This window comes from Lepisosteus platostomus, chromosome 8 (assembly GCF_059453375.1).
Source record: "Lepisosteus platostomus isolate fLepPlt1 chromosome 8, fLepPlt1.hap1, whole genome shotgun sequence".
NCBI classification, from domain to species: Eukaryota; Metazoa; Chordata; class Actinopteri; order Semionotiformes; family Lepisosteidae; genus Lepisosteus; species Lepisosteus platostomus.
The window spans coordinates 58,372,468-58,394,635 of NC_142618.1; the positions used below are offsets into that span (position 1 = coordinate 58,372,468).

Sequence of the window (22,168 nt, forward strand, 5' to 3'; positions counted from 1 at the left end):
ACATAATACAGTTTGTAATATGTGATTCATTGGTGCATCGAAGTGTTTGATTTAATCTGGCCTAAAAGTAGCATTCTGATTTTTGCCTTTTTTTCAAATCTGCAACAGTGATTTAATCACAGTACTAGATCGGTCTTGATGTCTGTGAAACAACATCTTAGGCTTTAGTTCTGCACTGGGGATTTTTTCATAAAATTTTTAAAAATATTTATGCCTTGAATAATCTCGTTCCATTTTAGCAATTAACTACTTGGCTTAGCAGTTTTTGTTTAGTACATCTGACTTATGCCAGACACATTCACTATTTTCATCCAGGATTTCCACTAGGTTCAGTCTTCTCCTTGAGCCCTGTGATGCTGGACAGCAGTTTATCTGCTTTATTACATTTTACAAGTCTGGGCAGACTGGTTAAGAAAAAAAACTATTTTGTTCTTAGCTGTTTGCAGAAACAATTACTCAAACATATTCTAGTCATATCCCTGTGTTGTAATTTGTTCACTGAAATGCTGGTAAGCGGTCTTAAGTCATCCTTGCATGTTTTTTGCAGTGTTCAGTGATGGGTGTTGAGTGGCTCAACTAGTAAGGCTGTTTTTGAAGGGTGTGTTAAGACAGTACTTCCCAAACAGAACGCCAGGGAAAAACCTCAGGTGTGCTGTGGAATCTGAAAAGATTGTCATTAAAAAGTGTTGAGCAGCAGCGTCTTGTAGCTCTTTTCAGCATCGAACTCAAATATTGGATGTATAATGATGTATTATAAACCAGAATATCACATCAATCCTCAATACCCACACCACAAAGTCATAAGCACATAAGAAAGATTCCGTGCGATTGTATGTTGTTTTTGTAAAAAAAAAACGAATGCAAATCCACCTGTTTGGTAATTATTAGTAGTTAATCGATCAATGATCTTCTCCAGCTATTTCTCGAAAGAAGTCAGTCGGCTTCAACCACATGGCTGGGTAGCTTGTTCTGTAGTCCCCCAGCTCTTTGGGTAAAGAAATGCCTCCTGCATTTGGTCTTAAATGCACTTCTTCATTAACCTGTCAAGAGAGAGGAAAAGCAGACAGCCCAAATGTTTGCCTCCAGACATCTCATAAACACATTAAGGGTTAAAATTGCCTGTTTTATATTGGGAGGCATCTTCTTGGTGACAAATATACATTGTTTTTGCTTAAGCAAAAGTAAAAGTAATTATTACCAACCAAAGCACATTCTTATTGTGTGTTTATACAACATATGACACAACACTGACACTTTCTGTCAGTGGACTGAATTCTGCAAGGTTTCCTGCAAGAAAGCAATGGCTTTTGCTGACAGCTCTAGTTTAAGTGAAAAAAGAAAAGACAGTGTTAAATTTTATGTAAGAGTGAATCACAGCCCAGGTCTATAGCACATCTTCAGAGACAGTGAGGAATCACTGGGCAGTAGAGGTCAGAGTGATTGTTAGAGGTCAGATGCATTGCTCTCCTCTTCCCATAAAGACTCTCCAGGGGCATGTAGTTTATGCAAAACTGAAAAATAGCTCTTAGTAAGTAGTGCTTGAAAGCCATTTATCTTCTTGTTGAGAGTAGGCTTTCAAGGTTTTAAAATAATCTTTTCTTTAACTCTGGTGTTATTTTCTGATCGTTTTATTGCCAAAACACAGACAATTTAATTTCTTTGTGTTTTCTGCTAGGTAATTTGAAGACAACAATGAAATGCCATATTTTTAAGTTTATTTTTTGGGGAAATTTGTAAGTTCGTGACAGAAATAGCAATGCTTAAGAGGACACCTACATTTTCAAATTAATTTAATTTGAATGCAAATTAAATTAATTTAAAATTAATGAAGCAGGTTTAAATATAACAAAAATATCTGGCATAAGTCGGGAAATACAATGATACAGTAAGTTAATATTGCTTTGAAAATAGTGACCATTTTGTATTTTTTCAGGGGAAAAGTCCCGCAGAAGGATTTGGAAAGCCTTTTTCCTGGAATGAGTGGCGATTTCACCAGTGAAAATTTTTCTGCCACCTGGTATCTTATAGAAAACCATTCTCTCACAAGGTGAGTTTTATGTTTTTAATAATGGAGATTCAGCTTATAGTCATATTTGGAAAACAGATATTTAGAATGTGGGATAAAACCCAGGCGTAGTGTTTGGTTCCTGACCTTACACTTATTTGTCAAGTACCTTTTATGGAAAGGGGGGTGATGTTTGGGTGACACCCCCTTACTGACTAGAACAGGGCTGCACCATCTTACAGAAGAACATAGATAGAGGCTTACAAAACAGAGGAAGCATTCGGCCCATCTGTCCCAACAATCCCTGCAAAGACAACGTCAGCAACGGCCAGCAGGATCTTCAAAGGGCAGCAGTGTTGTTTGCTGTTCATGAGGGGGAAAACAAAGGTCTGTTCTGTACACTGCCTTCATGTCACTGGCACTGGTTAGGTTTAACTTTAGTTTAGTTCGATCTTCAAATCCCTCCAACATATAACAGTTTGTAGTGTCAAAACAATGAAGATTTCACAGCTCGGTTGTTTTGCTTCACGGCAATCGCTGTTGAACTGCCCCATCACCACTGTCGTGCTGCATAGCAGTGAGGTATACAGAACTGACCCAGCCCAGCTAGGAAGAGTGAGTCAGAGCGAGTGCAATGAGGAAGTTATTATCCAGTATATTCGCATAGTCTGTGAGCGCTTGCACACAACCCTGCACGTTTTAGAGTTTCTCTTCTTCAGCAACAATGATTTTTTCCACACAGCGTTTCAATAATAGGCATCTGAGGGAATTAAAATAAAAATATAATTTTTTAGCAGAGCAAGAACTTAAGTTGCCTGCTTCTCTTCTACAGATCCAGCTAGCCACTGCTGTTTACTAACTAAAACTAAATAAATTGTGTTCAGGATAATGTATTTCTGTTATTTGTTCAGCAGGTTCATGTGCATGGGTGGTTTACTGCAAAACCAAACTGCAAATTCAATTTAAGATTTAATTATAGCCACTACTCACTTACAATGTAAAAATATAAACCCCTCACTTTTCTATTTTAAATGTTTTGTAAGAGGTCAGTTTATAACACTTCATTTCACCAGGAAAATGCAGAGAAATCATTTGCTGATGCATTGTCCTTGGTATGTTCAGTATGATATGGAAATCATGTTTTATAGTTCAGGCAGAAAGTGATGGAGTGATGGATCTGAACATAATCAACATAGTCATTGGAAAATAGTAAAAAAAAAAGCTCCTAATGTACAACCACTGCTCTTCTGCAGTGCATGACAGGTCTGTGACTGTGTTTTCATATAGATCTGGGTTACTTGGTTTTACAGTAGTTTGCACATTAAGAGTAAGAGGAGGTGCACATTTTTGGAGGGTTTATACCCAACCAAGCACAAGGTAAAGTCCCAGCATCTCATTTTCATGGTGCTAATTGTGATAGAGAGCGACAAAGTCAGGTCGGCACCATTCCCGATACATGCCACGCGATTTGCGGCCACTATAAAACCCATTTCTGTAGTTTTTAGAACCATTTAGCCACAATCTGGCATCTGTTATTCACTTTGCTCGTCTCCTGACATCACCTCCTATATCTCAGTGCAGTCATAAAAGACAAGCAAGCTAATTCATGTGTAAGGTGACTTCTGTAAAAAAATGTTTTGAGCATAGAACACTTTGATAGTAGTTTGGTGGGGTTTACTATTCTCTCTTTTCCATTCAGAACAAACAACCTACTTCTTAAAGTCTGATGTGAATAGAAGTCTCATTCAAGTCTTATTCCAACCCAGCATATATCATACGGGGAAGGTACTTTTATAATAAATCAACATGCACTTCCAATGAATGATTGTGATTAGGGGAAACTAACTGTATTCCTTACTGCATAACCTGGCAGCCAAGACACTGACCCCCTTTTTTTTCCTGCTGCAGTGAACTACCTTAGCTCGATCTTTTTAAAAACTGCACAGATTTTCCTTCCCATTTTATAAGGTTTGATTGGCTTCTTTCAGGGCCTACGCAAGCAATAAATGGCCGTGTTTTTAAGGCACACAGTTCGCTTTGTATGAACCCCACAGTACTGAAGGCGGTACTCTGCCGTTTTTGTCAGAAGTCCTTGCCTCGCTGCCGAAATAAATCACACTCCCGATGTTTCACAGAATGAAAAAAAACAGACTTGAACAAGCTGTACTTAACATCACTGAACTCTGTCACATTATGCTACCCTCTTCTGTTTTGAAGGTAGTGCCCTTCTTACACTTCCATACACTTTATTTAACCCAGATAACAGGAACCCTGAATATTGGGAACTCCAGTGTTTTGCTTAACATATGTGTGTTTTTTCCTTGGAGGAAACTCTGATTTGGGTCGAAAATTGCTTTCCTGACAGAACGTCATGACAAGTCTAAATAAATAAGGAGGGCTTCAGGCCCATCCACCAGGTAACAGGAAACTGCAATCACATTAATTGCCTGACTGGCTATAAAACAAAAATATTGTATTGGCAGTTGACAGAAGGTGAATGAAAGCTTGTTTTTTTTTAAAAAAAATACCATTGAGCTAAACAATCGTTTGATGTATTCTCTGGTTTTTATAATGGGAGAGAAATACTACGTACTACTGTTTATGAAAATAGGAGGCACAGTTTTTATGAATTGCTTTTATCTATTTTACAGTCGGATAAACTTTATGACAGTATAAGCCCACAGTTTTAATTTTTTATTTCTGTTTTTTAAAGTTCTGATCATTTTTAAATGTTGGGAAAACTTGTGAAATGCGAAAACATTTTGAATGATCTGTTTAAGGTGTCTCGAGATATAAACAAAAGCAAAATACAAAACAGTGTACTGGATATTCGTTGTGTTTTCAAGTGTAATCAGAAAGATTACAGAAGGGAATGAGCTCATTTTTTAAATGTTGGGAAAATTTGTGAAATGCGAAAACATTTTGAATGATCTGTTTAAGGTGTCTCGAGATATAAACAAAACAAAATACAAAACAGTGTACTGGATAGTCGTTGTGTTTTCAAGTGTAATCAGAAAGATTACAGAAGGGAATGAGCTCATTTTTTAAATGTTGGGAAAATTTGTGAAATGCGAAAACATTTTGAATGATCTGTTTAAGGTGTCTCGAGATATAAACAAAACAAAATACAAAACAGTGTACTGGATATTCGTTGTGTTTTCAAGTGTAATCAGAAAGATTACAGAAGGGAATGAGCTTTGAAACTGAATGGTAGCCAGTGGTAGTCTGCTTCTGCAATTTTGAAGGTTTGAAGGGAGAATCCAAGACTGATTTTTTTATCATTTAAGACATACAAAGGCAAACAGGAGACACTGACATTAGCTTTTGTAGTTCTCTTGTATTGACATAATTTTCAGTATTATTTTAACTTATATAGACAGTTTTATTTTTTATTGTCTAAAGAAAAACATTGCAGTAATCAAAACAAGGGCAGTTAAATATGCAGGTGATGAGGTCTGGTAAATATATGTGATGAGGTTTGATAAATAACTGCAGATATCCAGCCTGTCAAATGGGCGCTTTCCTGTTAAGTATGAAAGCCTTTCAGCTCCGTGCCTTTTGGGGCCCGTAGTCAGTAGAAGGATTCTAATGCTGTCGCCCTCTTTCAGCTTCGATCAGCTCCGTGTTGCAGCTACGAACCTGCGGAAGCAGTCCAACAAGAAAAACGAAGGCAGCCTGGCGTATGTGAAGGGTGGCCTCAGCACCTTCTTCGAGGCGCAGGATGCCTTAGCAGGTAAATGCGGGATCTGAATCCTTGCAACTTTCTGCTTTGCTGTAAGCACTGGTCTCATATTTTGAGTGAGAAGCTGTTATAGAAGGGCTTAGTTTAATCGCTACTCAATTACTAGTTTATTAAGCAAGTCTGACTTTTTTTGTCCAAACCGCCTTCAGTTGCACCTCTTCATACAGCTGGGCATTGTATTGCAACAGTTCAGATGAAGTGCCTTGCTCAAGAGGCACAACAGCGGTGTCTCACCACGGATTTCAACCCGCAACCTTCTAGATACAAGTCTCGGACTTTAACCTCTGCAAATGTAATACAGGATCTGACAATGCAACAGCACAGTGAAAGTGGCATAAATAAAAGTTAGGGAAGGTTGTATTACATTGTGCAAAACAAAAAGTAGGAAGTAGGAACCCAATTTACAAACCTCTAGCTCGGCAGTGAAATTCTCTAAAGCATTCGCCAGCCTACCAAGAAAATGTGAATGCTTTCTAAAACAGACATTTCAGTTTCATGTGCTTCACATCCCCTGTTATACAACAAAAAATGTGTGGATATTTTTCTGCACAGTAACAGATAAAATATTGAAGGAAAGAGTGGAATAGCATTGTTTTTCTCTCATTTATCCTATGCTAGCGTATTCTGTAACTGAAACATATGGAGAGCTGTAACATTGTTCTGTTTAGGAAAGCTTTTTGTTTTAATTATTTCTGTAACACTAGAAAATGAAGACGTATTGCCGAGTCCTTGCTTTTTAAAAGGTTCATCCATTAGTCTGTTGTCATTCTGCAAGTTACCTACAGCGATGAAGTACAAGCAAACCCTTTTAGCTAGGGTGGCAACGAGAGGCAAGACTGTGCTGTACATTGTTTCGTGTTTATTTTAGCTGCGGTAATAAGGTCAAGAAAAACAGTTATTGGAAATACTGTTCTAATTAGCGACATTATTCCTCTCACAAAGCATCTCTCTGAAGGAAAGAAACCTTTTTAGGCCAAGCTATTTTCATGTCGAAAGGCTTTTTATTTACATATTTAAGCTTTTAGTTGGGCTGATTAAAGAGAATGTTACTGTGGTACTGTATTTAGGAAAGTTTGATTCCCTTGTCATGATTTAAACTAGTAAGGTCTTACCCAGCTACAGTTTTGATCTACATGATAACTGTTTTTGTTTTTCAGTTAATGTAAATTAAAAGCCTTTAAATTGTACTGTATGTTGCCCTACAAAGACTTCACAGCTTTTCATTTATATTGTGCTTGCATAAACACAAAACTCTACTCACACAAGCTTGAACTCCCCTCTCTGTTGGTCCTGTAGTGATGTGTCCGTTTGCAAAGACTAGCTGTCCTTATATTCTTGGGTAATTTAGCTGTTACTGCATGTCCTTCCTTTGCAGATTGGTTGCCTGCACTATTAAATGTGTAAATATGTACTTTAAAAATGCCAACAAGTTGCTATTATGATTCCTATTATTTGATATCAGTACCTAAATTGTGCAGATGTTGTTGTGAGTTGAAAAATACAACTGTCCCATCTGCCAGAGAAATTGGGGAAAACAATGTAATTATGGGAGCAAAGGTATCTGCAGTCTAAACAACCTCCAATCTGACATCCAGGTCGCATGGAAAGACCAGCTTTCTATGTTCCTTGTTTTCCAGACAAACATCCGTGTCATAGGCAACGACATGTAAACCGCATCAGAATGTCATAACGAATACATGCCAACTTGTGATGCCAGGATTTGGAATTAATTTTTTTTTCTAATTGGTTTCTCAAAAATGTCAAAGATTTTTGGACCATTGGAAAATCAGTATTGTAAAAGACTGACAAAATATCCTAGAGTATGCCAGAATAGTTAATAAACAGTAATACCATTTTTATTTACTCTGTCATTTTGTAGTTCTTAGATGTATCTTCTTTCACTTTCTTTCTCTTCCACATTATTTAAGGCATGAGATTGCATAAATGTTTTACTGAGCCAGTATTATAAGCTATCGTCATATTATCTTTGATAACTTTTTAACTTAACCTTTGAGTTAAGTTTGAGTTGAGATAAGTTTAAGTGTATATCTTGAAAACATACCATTCTGGTGCTCGGGTGTTTCAATTATTTTAATTAGTAAAATGAACTTCACTCTTATATGTGTATCTCAATCAATAATGTTCTGTATGTCATATTGTCAATCCAAGGTACTGTACTGGCTTGTTTAATTCAGGCACAGTTTAAAGGCAGGTATTTAATTTGATCATAATTAAATATTCTGGCAATTCATTTGATACCAACAGAGCTTTAAACAGGAAGACTTAAGTTAAATATTTCTGTTAAAGCGGTATATATATTTAATTTTCTTTGTTACTTTGTAATATTTATAAAGTGCACTGTGGGTTTTTTAATCTCATTTTGCTGAAATATCGTTCCGAATTGAGGAGCCCCCTGTTTTGAATACCTTTCAAAAATTTTTTGGCTCCTCTCAGTACATCTATGTTTGCCAAACAAAACAACACCATAAAGGCAAGATTTCTAAGAATCTTGAAAGGTTGGAAAAAAATAGCAAGAGGAGAAAGGGAAAACAGAGTTTGTGGTGATGTTTTTTTTACCTACCCCATAATAATTGATAATAATAACATGTCTCAAAATCTGTGAATCTGATAACTCAGCAGATATGATATCTCACCTAGTGACTGATTAATTCCAACTGTTGTCACTAAAGGTATTTTTTCATAGTTGTCAAAGACAGTAGTGTTTTGCAGTTAAAGGGTTTCTTATTGTCTTGGGGGATTAAAGAATTGGCTTCTGAGGAAGTGTTTCCTGGTTACCCAGTAAAAGCTAAGCAGGAAATGTGTTGTATCCCAGTAGAGCTATGGGCTCGCTTCTTTTGACCTTTGAAATACAGAGAACAACTTAAAAACAAATGAGCATTCAGCTGAAAAACCACAGTAACTAATGGTCTCCAAGCTTAGTGCTTATACTGGACTAAGAACATAAGAAAGATTAGAAATGGGAGGAAGCCATTTCTTGAAAGACCAGAGTGTTGACTTTGACACCAAGGCTGGGTGTCGTAAAAAGGGTGAATGTGATACAAAACAATTTTCTGTTAGTGATTAAACGTGTGGACGTGCCACAATTTGAATTGGGGTTATACGCTGTGAGAGATCATTATTAATGGTGGTTTTGTCTCATACCAGCGCAAGGGGAAGAAATTGATAAATTCCAGGTCACCAGTGAGACAGATGATAAACTTGACGTGTCAAGCTCAGGTCCACGCTAGAAATATTTCTGTTCCGTTTCTGTCAGGCGTGCATGTGTGAGATCAGCTTTAACATCCCGTTTCCGTCAGAATAAAAAATAACTTCTGAGCTTAATAATTTATTTGAGAAGTCGTGAATAAATCATATGACACAACTGTCATGTTCGGCTCCTGACGTTTCGAGTTAAAATGAAGGATTTTTTTAAATGAAAAAAATCTAATTCGGTTTTTGATGCCTATAAATAATTTTATTTTGGTCCGTTGTGGCCCCATTAGCTCTTTAAAAGCCAGTCATCCACATATTCAGCCACTGCAGGACTGGGAAACGAAATTTTTGGAAGCCATGAGCTGCCTGACCGAGCCAAGATAAACACTCTGCTTGGATCGTGGCAACGAAGGATCTAGTCTTTGCTTCCCTGCTCAGCTGCAAACTCTTTAGCGTGTGCTGAAACCTCCCGCCACAAGACTCCTGATGCACGACATTTGAAACACCTTCTCCAACAGAAATAAAAGACAGGCTTACATCTAATAAGGCTTAATTTGCCTCTCCTTCTGCAGTATAATAACTCTGGTCTTTGTTCTCATGGTATGTTCAAAGCGAAGCCTCTTTAAACTGTTGCAATCCCCCTGTGAAATCTGGCGCAAAGCATTTCTGTTTGCTTAGCAACTGGAGAAGCATTGAAAATGAACAACATCCAAACGCTTAGCCTGTACTTCTTCATTTTCATTTTTATATAAGTGTTTATCGGCCTCGCTGCACATTCAGACACTCTGCATTTTAAATTGCTGAGCAGCTGTTCACTAAAGCTTAAAGATGCCTCATTGAGCATTGAGTGTCAGTATTTGCCACACTAGATCAATGAATTACTTTTCGGGTATCAATGATGGCTTGTATCTGCCAAAAAGTAATAGGTCTTTTTTTTCCCCGTGAGATCTTGTTTCATTCTGTTTTGGATAATTGTTTGAAGTCAGGAGGATTACCTTTTATTACTGTTTTGATATTACCTACCATTTATTTTCCCCAAGACCAAATAATAAAAATTCCTTAAAAACTGTTGTGATTTATATCCATTCATGACCATAACATGTGCCTCTGTCTGGTTAGAGTGATTAAGAAACCTTGACAGGTTTCTAGGATAAACCAATGCAGTGTTCACAGTAATGTTGAGTTGTGGACTGTTTATGATTTTGAGTTAATCAAACTGTTGAACTGTTGCAAAGCCAGTGGTGTATTAAATAATTTGCTCTGACCTCAGAACTAGTAAATATGTGTATCCACACAATATAGAGTATATTAGAAATTAGTTGATTCAACTGAAATACAGTTTTATATTTTTATTGACAAAATCGGAATGTATGTCCTTTAATGAAAGAGCAGTTAAAGTATGTTGAGCAATGCCAGTTTGTTCAAAGCCCTGTGTACTTTTGGTTGTCTGTACACTCTCCACAGTGCAGTGTCTGTGGTTGGATTTCTGGGTTCTGTGACACCCACTGGAAACCAGCCTCACCAGATGGATTCTTGTGGCTGTTTTTTTAGTAGAAAAGTTGGCAATTGTGCTGTGACACAGTCGGCTAGCAAAATAAATGAAAAAAAGAGACGCATCTTTCGCACAAAAACTTTCTTTGACGATTAATGTTCTGTGCTTTCCCTCAATGTTATGACGTCTTTCACAGTGCAGTCAACTTGATTATGACAAAAGCTAATATATTCAATTTATGTTTTAATAAAAAAATGTTCTGATCAGTAAAGGCACCACCAAATAATAACGTCAGGTAAGTTAAACCAGTACCACATTTCTGTGTTTTGTTGAACATACTGTAGAAAAAAACAAAACTGTATTTTTGTAGAAATAAGAGATTTTGGTGCTGGTGCTTCTGTCGCTGAAAAGACCAGACGACGTTGAAGAGAAAACTGTGGTTTGTGTTGCAAGTTGTGAGGGTGGAAGCTGGGCTCTGGTGGATGGTTTGTGTTTCCCAGCTCGGGCACGGGATGTTGAAAGAGGGTTTAGAAAGTCAGCTGAAGGTCAGGAAGGTCGAGGACAGGGAGGTATTTGGTCTGAATTCCGTCTTGGCTGGTGTTATCAGATAGCGTAACCCTCCTTTCTGCCACTCAGCCCCTGGGAATGTCTGACACAGACTCGGCTGTGGCGGAGATGTTAAACAGGAAGTTTGCTTCGTCAGCGCGATTTGGCTTGTGCGCAGGAACCTACGAGGAGCCGTGTTCACCTATGTCTGACCTTGTGGGTGCTGGCTGATTGAATTGGATGGGGTATCTGTGCCCGTCTCTAGCTGACAGCACATGACTGCTGACATTGCCACTGACAAACGCAATGGGCCAGGTACTCCGTGCGTTGTGTCCTGGGTTCCAGTTTTATACAGTTTTTCTAAAAGTAAAAAAAAAAAGGATTTATTGTACAACCCAAGATCAAAACATTCCCAACTGCAAAGATTAAGATACTTCATTTTTCCTTTAACGAAAAGTAGGGCCAATCAATCCTCAGGTTAGAATGCACAAAATAATTTTGGCCTGGCAGTATGTTTTGGGAACGTACAACACTGTCATAGCCGAGGTACTATATTATAGACAGAAAGAGGATACACAGCTGCCTCTGGTGAGGGAAACCAAGCAGCTGAAGTGATAGATCCCAGACCTCATAATCCTGCTGTAGGTCTGACAGAGGTGAAACTTTGTGTATCCTATCCTTGGGTACTGTGCGCTCCCATTTTACCACACAGGAACACAGTGTGATTAAGCAAGGGGAGGAAAAACTGCCCTTTTTTTGAGGGGGGGGGAGAGGAAGGAATGCTGTGGGTGAGCACGAGTTTAGCAGTAAGGAGGCGATGTAGATTGTTAGAAAAGTATGTCATGAAAGTCTATTAAACCTTAACAAATTATTTCTCATAGCATAAACACATCTGCGAATAGGCTTCCAACCACAAAAAGCAGACATTTGCACTTTACTTGAATGCCTCACAGTATTCATTTGAAAATGCAAAATCCACAAATCATTCCCAGGCAAAAAAAAAAAATGCTGTACCTTAAAACATCTTTCTGATGAAAGACATTTTTTTTTGCTTTCAATCTGTTTCTTGATTTTGGGCCTAAGGCCATTTACTGATTTCACCTGTACAACTGTTACAGCCTGCTTTGCTCTGTCTCTGCTAGGGCGTCTCCTAAATCCATTATTAATTCTGAGCGTGTGTTTTGTGCCAAACAGATGAACTTGATTCCTCTTCTGGGCTGTTCTGAGATTTGTTCTATGAACCTGACTTGACAGCTTAAATAAATTCGTGGTCCAGTTCACTTGGGGGCAGGAATGGAACTTTTAGCTTTCAATTATATATATCTATTATAATTCATTTTACTTTAGATGTACATTAGATTAAAACACCACCCCTTTATTCCTTGAATTACCAATACATTTGTATTTAAAACTCCTATTGTAATAAATTATTGAATGTTACATTATAACAATGATAAGATCATGAGGAAGCCTAATAAGAAAACAGGATTTTGTCATTATTTCATAATGACAATGCTTGTGCTAATGACAGAAAATGACAAAAATATTTTGCTCATGCTGTAAGCTGTAAAAAACTAAAAAAAATCAGGTTGTTGGCTTATTCATTATTTATCCTCAGAAGATCATTCTGTAATGCTCTTTTTCTTCAAATTACTGTAATTTTTTTTTTTACTTTTGGCAACGCCTTTGGCAGAGCAGGGGTAGTGTTGCAATTTGACAAAGAGGCTGTGGTCTGGATTAAATCAAAGCTTGGACTCACCTGCCAATCCCAAATTCCACATGTGATGTTGGATCTCTTGGGCCGAGCCTTCTCCTACCCTTCCCAGTGGAAGGCTTGGATCACATTTTATGCGTGGAGTTTGTGAGTGATGGGCAGGTTGAAGGTTTTCTTTTTTTTTTCTTTGAGGACCCATACCTAATCATATTGATTTCCCTGTTAGCAGGAAAAAAATAACTACATCCAGGTCAGCAGCCATTTAGACATGCTCAATATAATGACATAATTGTACGTGGAAAAAGCCAGCGTGGAAGGAGAGATAGTCTTTTTTACTCACACCATCCTCAGGCTGTACTGGGCTTGTAAGTGCTGAGATCCCCTGGGCTTCACCCTGCACAGTAGAGTACAGTATTGCTCAGTTTCTTAGATTTAAACTAAATATCACAGCCTATTAAGGTAAGACCACATGCATGGCATTTTAAGAATTCTTTCAGCTCTAGAGTTTAAGCTTTAGGCGTAACTAGAAAAAAATCTGCATTTATTTGGATAAGTCCTTTGCACTCGGTGCTTTCCTGATAGGCTGCTTGACAGGACGTGTCATCTGTGGTTTTCTCTTCCAGCCCAACTAAAGAGGAGCTGCATTGTTTTAACTTAACCGAACGACGCGCCACCCCCTCGTTCTTTCAATAAACCGCGCAGATTTAACACAGCACGTGAGAGTGATTTGTTTTTTGATCTGGCGGCTCTTGGCGCCGGCACGTGCTTGGCCGCTTCGTCTGGTCTCTTCGTGCCCGACGACAGGCCGGTCCAGAGCTCCGAGGCGTCGCACCTCGAGAGAGGCCGCTGCCAGACTGTTTATTGGTTCTCGAACGAACCGGCGCACAACTCCAGGAACTTTGGGAGCAAAATCCGGAAAACGAGGAGCAGGAGCCGGAGGTTCCAAGGTGTCCCAGCGACTCACGCGCCGCCATTCGCGTTGAGTTCTGCTAACGAGAAGTGCAGGCTTGGGGTATTTCCGGAAAACACCCTCCTCCCTAAAAAAAAGCCAAATAAAATGTAAATGTGTCCATTCTGAGAGTTCTTTGATGCATCTAGCAATTTCTTATACTGTGCGTTACAGTATTGCGTTGACATAATAGTGTTTAAATAATTCTTCTGATTGTTACACAATACACAATTGTAATGAAAGAAAAGAGTCGGTACCCTAAGCATAAGAATCAATCATGATTTGTGCAAACATTTCCTAAAGCCATTGACTCTATTAAAATGTATTACTTTTATTTTAAAGCGTATTAAAATAATAGGTAAAATGTGGATGTGTAAAAAAAAGGAAAGTTATGTAGTAGGATGAAATTTGTTTGAATAAAATGCCTTGTTTTTTAGTTGGTGCTTGGTGACACTTTTAAGAAGTCTCAGTCTAAAAAAACAGAGAGGTTCTTAAGGTGTAGTGAATAAGGAGGCTTTGTTTTTCATAACCACACTGACTTGCAGCTCTCTGGGAATCCTTTTCGTGAAGATCTGACACAGGAGTGATCCGTACACGTATCGGCCACAAGGTTATCTCACATCAGGAATCGGAGGTTGTTTATTGTTTCATCTTCTGTTCCTGAAATTGAAAAGGTCCCGGAATTACGCAAGTTAAATTGAGCAGCAGAGACATTTTATTTTTGAACAGGAGGTGGCTTAAAATAACTACACACAAGCAGTTGCCTCTGAGGAAACAAAAAGACTTTTTATTCTTACATTTTTGGTCTCCTCATCATGCAGTTGTGTTTACAGGAATGCCTTTACTTAGAATAGGACTTCAGAGATTTGGACTTTAAGAGCAGGTAGCTAGTTTATAAACACATAGATTTTATTTTTAGGTCCTAGAATCGCCACCAATTTGTACAAGTTACAAAACCAACAGAAAGAGATGCAGAATTTGAGCTGTGGTCAGATAAATTGAGTTTTCACTACTGCCGATATGTTAACTACTTGAAATCCAACGGAGAAGTGAAAAAAAGCCTTTTGCAAAATAACTGAATGGAATCGAAGCTAGAAGCACAAACCCACGACAGTGAAATAAATAATATTGTACATAACTCTTATCTGCCATAGTTTGTGCTGCTCTTGAAATGCCAAGGATCAAATGTATAAGAACATTATTTGGAATTCATGTTAGGATTTGTTCGAGGTCCTGGTATTCTTCTGGACATCTTATTGCAGTGGTATTAAAGTTAGGAAAGCTTTACAATTTCAATGTTGTAAATTATAACTCGATTAAAGACACATGAACAGATCTTTGCTTTTTTACAATGCTTGGTATTGTACTTTAATATAAAACCACTACGGTGGATGTTTGGCTGTATGCAGTTTAAGAAAACATTAAAAAAAACTTTGTGGACAGGAAAAATATGAAATGACTAAGCTTAAGGGGATTCCCCTGTATTAGTTAACAGTACAACATGTCTTGGTTTGTGTTTAGCGAAACAGAAAAGGAGATTATTTTCAAAATTGGAATATCTTCTTGAAGTAATAATATCTTATTGAAAAGAGAAATGCCTGTGTTTTTACATATCTTATTTTCAGTAACCATAGTGTACTTATTTGATTATTTGATTTATTTTTTCTGCATAAAAAAATATTTTTTGATTGACACCTGACATCTCACATCCCTAAAGTTCGGCACACGTGTCCCAGATGTCCGATCTCCACTTTTTTTTTTTCCAGCCATTCATCAGAAGCTGGAAGCTGACGGAACGGAGAAAGTGGAAGGATCCATGACGCAGAAGCTGGAAAACGTCCTGAACCGTGAGCCTCCCCCTTTTCTTCTTCTTTCTTAAAGAGAGACAGAAAACCCGTGGAAGAAAAAAAGCGTCTTGAGTAGAGAAAGCAGAATTGGGTATAAAAATTGCAGCTTTTTCAACGTTGTGTGACTGGACTGACCTTCAGAGAGGATTCATCAATTCAGACCCAAAAAAAAACGAGTTGACTCATTTCTGCAGCTGAGTCACATCAGCAGTTGAATCACTTGATATTTTCATTCAGCCTGCTGCTTCGGTTAGCAGGGTAGGTTTTTTAACCAAGGGGAGACAGACGCTTTCTTTTAATATGTTTGGGTTAAAGAAACTCGGGAAGAGAAATTGACAGGTTATTTAAAAAAAAATCAGCTTACCGATTTAAACATGAGGAGCAGCCTGCATTTTAACCGTGTAGTCAGACAATCTCTCTGTACGCCATAGATCGCCTGTTGCAATCACACAGGCTGTGTGATTAGCATTTTTCAGATGGTCTGGTCATTGCATGTGCTGTGAAAGGTGCACAAGTGAACAAGGAAACAAGTCATGTACTGTACTGTTGCTGTGATCATTACCCTGACCAGACGCTCTCTTTTTTTGTTTTAATTGCTCACTTTGACACAGACCTGTGTAATATTATTTTTTGTGCCTTTGACCCACATAGCAGTGCTGATGGAGATCAAAGCTGGGTTTAGTCCAAGAAAGGAGTGAGGGATTGACTCCACAGATTTCACATCCCACAAATCTTTAATTGTTTGACTACACTGTGCCATTCAAGTTCACTGGCGTTGGTGTTTCGTTCATTGTTATCATTCACCTTCATTCTTGATTTATGTTTCTGAATGTGTAGTGTGAGAAATCGTAAGAAAACGATTCTACTTACATTATGTTGAGATTAGCAAACCTGCCAGAATGCTGAACACATGCGAAACTGATTGCCAATAACACAAGAAACAGCACAAGTCCGCATCTCTTTAATTTTCTTTTTCTTTGTTATACTATCTCTTTCCTTTGCCTGATTTTCAAAGCCTAAATTCAAAATGCTTTTCGTTCAATCCCAGAGGGCTCCATGTATATCCTTTCATTCCTTACATGATAATTTGATTCATGTAATTTAAAGTCAATAAACGGGTACTTTCCTTTAAAATTGTAAAAATAAACTTCGTGAACCAACTGCTCTTTCATGTTTACAAAATTTGAAATATGGGCATGCGGCTGGAAATCCTTTATTGAGTCCTTAAATTCAACATTAATATCAAAATTTACGTATAACCAAAAATAAGTCAAACGCGATGAGGAGGGAAAATGCAAAATATTTTATAACTTGCTGTGTTAATGTTTTCATTCAAGCTGAATGCTTTTTTTGATTAAAGAATTTTACAAAGTCTACGTTTGTGCATTGAACAGGCCACCCACTGAGCCTGCTACAGAAAATAGCACGCAAACCACCCAGCGAGACTGATGTAATTTTTTTCATCTTTGCTTTTAGCATAGTCACCAGACCAGATAATGTAGACGGTTTTTTCACAGACATAAAATGAGTGCAGAGACCAGCGATAAATTTTGGTCTCGTTTCCAAAAATGCTGTAGTGAGGTTTTGTGTGAAACATGAAAAAATGAAAGATGGAAATTGATCTCTCAGTGTATTTACAAATATAAAGATTGAAATAGCCAAAAAATGAAGCACCAGTGAAAGAAAGACTTTGCTTCCAAACTATGGCATCTAGACAAAAGTCCTTGTGTGCATTTTAATGGTATTTGTTTTTGCGTCCTCTGTGTGCTTTAAAAGTGACATTTCTGATCCTGCCACCAAACATAATCTTAAAACACTTCAGTATTAAATTATCACCCCTGTTTAATTTTCCTAATTGCTTCTAACATCTCTCTTGTCAACTGCTCTTCCCTTCCCTTAACCCTGCTCGGTCTGGAAATAAATAGCTTGTAATTTAGGAAGTGTGACAGACAGATCTGACAGAGTCGGGAGTGTTTTAGTGTTAAGTACACACGAACACTAAGTTCTCTTCCCGTGAAAGACAGTAATTGTAGTATTTGACTTTCACAAAAACAATCACTGCATGCTATTCTACGAGAAGAGAACTCTGGGCCTGCTGGATGCGTTTAAGTGAGTGATTATTCTGTGAACATTAGTAATCACCACGTGAATGATGTTGGCTTACCCTGGAGATGGAATTTCCACTTACTGTTTGGTGCCCAAAAAGTCACTAAACATCCAGTCTGAAATCTTTGCATGTATGTGCAGCCGCAAAAAAAAATCACATCTTAACAGCCTGTGGACCAGGAGGCAAGCTGCAGCATTCACAACACCAAAAGTGACAGCTTTGACCAGCTCTGGCCAGCCCTGTCCTGACCGTTGGTTTATCAAGGACTGAGGTGAGGTAATTCTGAGCAATAAAGGTTTTTAACCCCAAGCTGTCGTAACTGAGGGCTTCCCTCTGGACAGTGTGGTACGAACCCCGAATGAGAAATGGAAAGGGGTCAAGTAGGGGAAACCTGGTGCCGAGCTCGAGATAGTTCGTCTATCCAAACCGTTGTGCAAGGGAAAATTTCCTGGGGGGGAAAAAAAGTGTAAATGTAGCATTCTGACTGGACAACAGACGCTGAGAGACCAGGCATCAGAGCTGCTAAATCTGTGACTCCGGGGAGCACTTCAACCATGGGATTATGAACTTCCTTTCCCACCCCCGAATCCTCAGGAAAGTGATGTTAGCACAGTGCTGGAAGTCGAGGATAACATGTAAATAATCAGAAGATCGTTCCAAAAAATTGTCTGTTAAGAGGAGCTATTATATCTAGCATTATTAATAATAGTAACGATTATAATGCAATTTCTGGCTGATTCTGGCATCTAAAGTGATTACAAATGCACACACTTGTACACCTGGTTATTTTACTGGAGGAATCCAACTAAAGACTTTGCTCATTGAATAGAACAGCGGTGATTCAGTCAGCATTTTGAACCCTCAACTTTCCAGCTGCGATTTCAGAGCCTCTGCCCACTATTTCACACTGCTCCCTCCAAAGATGTTACTCTCTGAGTTCTGCATTTTTAAATACATTTTCTGACCACACTTATATTTAGGTTTATGTATTGTAATTATAAAACTGAAGTCGACAGGAATACGTTCACGAATGTGCTGCTTATGAAAATGTATGCATTACTAATTCTCTATAAATGTATAATATATGTAATGTATATACAGAATAATGTGCTTTCTGTTCCTTCTGCAGGGGCCAGTGTTACAGCAGATACACTTTTCCAGGAAGTCTTGGGACGTAAAGACAAAGCAGATTCCACAAGGAACGCACTGAACGTGCTTCAGCGTTTTAAGTTTCTTTTTAATCTGCCGCTGAACATTGAAAGAAACATCCAGAAGGTAGCTAATTGGACATCCTGGTTTGTTTTAAGAAATACAAACACGATGAGTTTTGTACACTTGCATTTTCCATTACATTATTTCTAGAAGTTGATTTTTAGTTTTGCCAAGTATTAGGAATAACATAAATGAAGGAACTCAAGGTATTATTTAATGTTAAATGGCGTGCAGAATGAAATCTCTGCGTATCTGATTACATTGCAGTTTAACTTCGTTTCTGGCTCTAAAACCTCACTTTCAAAAAGAAATCAGATGTCATATGGGTTTGTGAAACATAAAAATCCTTTAGGAATAAATAAACAACATTTTTGCATGCAATGTAGAGCAGAACAAAAGGTGATTTATGTTTAGCAGTACATTCTGCACGTTTGAAAGTGAATTAGTCCACGGTGTTTAAATGTTTTTTTTCCCCTTCTGTAGGGCGATTATGACGTTGTTATCAATGACTATGAAAAGGCAAAGTCTCTCTTTGGGAACACAGAAGTGCACGTTTTCAAAAAAGGTAGGCTGAGCATATCTGTCCTGCAAAAGTGTGATTTTTGTGCTAACAAGCTGCAGGGTAATAAAGTAATTATTAACCACTCTATGCATACAGAAATGGAATCTGATAAAGTGTCCAAGTTCAGTGCACTGTGCGTTCACCTTCCTAATATGTGTCAAACACAGGTTATAAATAGTGCATTAGTTCAATTCATGGTACAGTGTGAGGACAGAAGGAACAATAGCACTTGCAACAGACCAAGGTTAAATCACATAAAGGATGATATCAGGCACATGTGTTAGATTATAGTTTTACACAAAAATAATACTTTACATTAAAAATGAAAGTTGGATAGGTTTATACAGTATCTACCGTATGTAGAAAATGTAGTGAGAAGAAGGTGGTGTTGTAGTTGACTCACTGTGAGCATGCAGATAATGTGTAGAAGCAGTATAAGAAAAGAAAAAAGGAAGGTTAGATATATGACAGAGAGCATCAAATTCAAGCCTTTAGTGTTTGTACTGAAACAGTGCAATATCCTTCCTATGCCACGACTGGGATTGTGCATTATACATTGCTCTCTGTATGATACCAAAGTCACACTGAGGCCATCCAGAGAAGAGCAATTGTGAGACGGCTATTTTCAGTCAGGCTAAGGGAACTTCATGTCTTAAGTTACAGACAGACGTACAGTAAGTACAATAGGTTAAACCTGATAAGAAAGATAGAAATGTTGATTTTATTTCAGCCTAGTTTTTTCAAGGATAGGATAGAGGCTTAAAAGTAGATTCTATGAAGTACTTTTGCCCAACGTAGTATTAATGCATGCAGTAAATGACCAGGTTCTTATTTCTGCCATCTTCCACAGTTAATGATAAAAATACAGTGCACGGACAGAGTCAAAACAAGAATTGCCTTAATGAGTTGCTCTTGTCTGAAAATATTCTTAAATACTTTTTTTGCTGTAATCTGATAATCAGCAGATAATGTATTTAATTAAGTTTAGAAACAAATATGATACATTTGTAACGAGCATGGTGAGTGCATAGAATTCAAATAATTTCAGTGTACAGAAATTGATGACCTTTTGATAAGGAATGTCTGCTTCATGGAATCGTTCCTCGAGTTTTATTTTTTCGGAGAACTATTTCCCTCATCTAATTGTTTTTTTTTTTGTTCCAGTTTATGCAGAGGTAGAAACGCGGATCGATGCTTTGAGGAATCTTTTGCTGAATAAATTACTGGAGACCCCATCTACTTTGTATGACCAGAAAGGATACATAAGGTATATGCTTCGGAACAAGTGTTTTTAAGAAAAAAAATAACTCACTTGACTGCATTGACAATCCAAGTACTCAGTGTGTGATGCCAGTTTTGTGTCTGTTTCAAGTCTTATTATTCTGATGGTTGTGCTTGTCTATACAATATATGCAACCCAGAAGGTGATTTTATTTTAGTTTCAGATTCTGTTTTTTAGATGTTTCTTTCTTCAGCTCATGACTCAAAACACATTTTTACTTTGAGTCTGCATTGCTTTCTTTGCCATTGTTCACAATGCACTGTCATCAGTCCGCTGTTGGGTAGTTATATTATCTGCCAATGGTTCAAGTTAAGAGCCTTTGGATTAAGTACTTAGTGTTTAAGTTGAGACTGAGTGTTATGACGATGTGTTTTCATTTGACACAGATTAATACAAGGTTTTATTTCTAGTGGCTATTGACATGCAGTTCCAAATATTTAACAATATAATTGTAGTGTTTGTAAAGTGACACTAAAAACAAAATCTGCTTTTTATATCCCAGGTGACTTCCCAAATTCACTGTTTTTGTTAATTGTGGGTTTTGTACTGCTAAAATGTATGATACCATTCATATAAAATTGAACAGGCTTGTTTTTTTTTTAGTTGAAGGCAGTCACATTAAAAAGTACCTGGTAGTGTATTAGGAAGAAAAAAATGACAAACTGTGAAATAAAGTACCAGTCAATGTGTACATTTGAAATTGAGTTTGGGATACATTTGAAACAGAACAGCCATTCTTCGTTTGTATGTTTTAATTGCTTTTTAGAAGAAAATTCCATATTCTTGCCATAAATAAATGCAGTGAATATTTGTGGTCAAACAGCAGAGCTTGATGCACTGGAATAAACGAGAAATCACATTAGCTGACTTAGTCTGCATTTTGTCGGGCTTGCTTACAGATATTTGTCAGATCTGCATGCGCCTGGTGATCCAGCCTGGCAGTGCATTGGGGCTCAGCATAAGTGGATCCTTCAGCTGATGCACAACTGCAAAGACAAATATGTCAAAGGACCTAAAGGCAAGAACTTACTTTTTTTTAAATCTATAAATTAATATCTAAAGAACACTGGGCTTCTGTTTTAGAGTATCTAAAGCTGGATAAGGATACATTTGAACCTAATGTTTGAGTTATTTGCAGAGTTTTTTTAAATAAAACACCTCAAAACAGTTGCATTCTTCTGTGACATAAAGCAACGTAATGGAAGCAGATGAGATTGGTATTAAATCAGCTTGGATGCAGTGCTTTCAAACTTTGTGTCTTTTCTCTGTATTTCCCACTGTTAGATTAATTGCAAGGAAAATAACTTGAACTGTCTGCTGGGGTAGATCCAAATCGAGAAAAGAACTGCATTTTCCAGCAAGATTATTATAGGTTTTAATGTAATGTACAAAAATAAGAACAGGATTTTTGATAGTTATTTACATTTAATATTTTTTTATAATTAAGTTTTTTTTTAATCCTGGTTTCTTTTGTCCACATTTTGTTTTTTAGTTACT

General features: G+C 37.6%; 1 protein-coding gene across 2 annotated transcripts in view; it reads left to right on the forward strand.

Annotated features, from left to right (window-relative positions):
- The window catches only part of exoc2 (exocyst complex component 2), a 108,039-nt gene that overhangs the window by 27,532 nt on the left and 58,339 nt on the right, over positions 1-22,168 (forward strand). For both annotated transcript variants that reach the window (XM_088644047.1, XM_088644048.1), the window contains exons 5-11: positions 1,934-2,047; positions 5,614-5,738; positions 15,428-15,508; positions 18,745-18,890; positions 19,311-19,392; positions 20,554-20,656; positions 21,571-21,689. In XM_088644047.1, the coding sequence (XP_088500173.1) occupies positions 1,934-2,047; positions 5,614-5,738; positions 15,428-15,508; positions 18,745-18,890; positions 19,311-19,392; positions 20,554-20,656; positions 21,571-21,689 (770 nt within the window). The remainder of the gene's footprint in view (positions 1-1,933; positions 2,048-5,613; positions 5,739-15,427; positions 15,509-18,744; positions 18,891-19,310; positions 19,393-20,553; positions 20,657-21,570; positions 21,690-22,168) is intronic.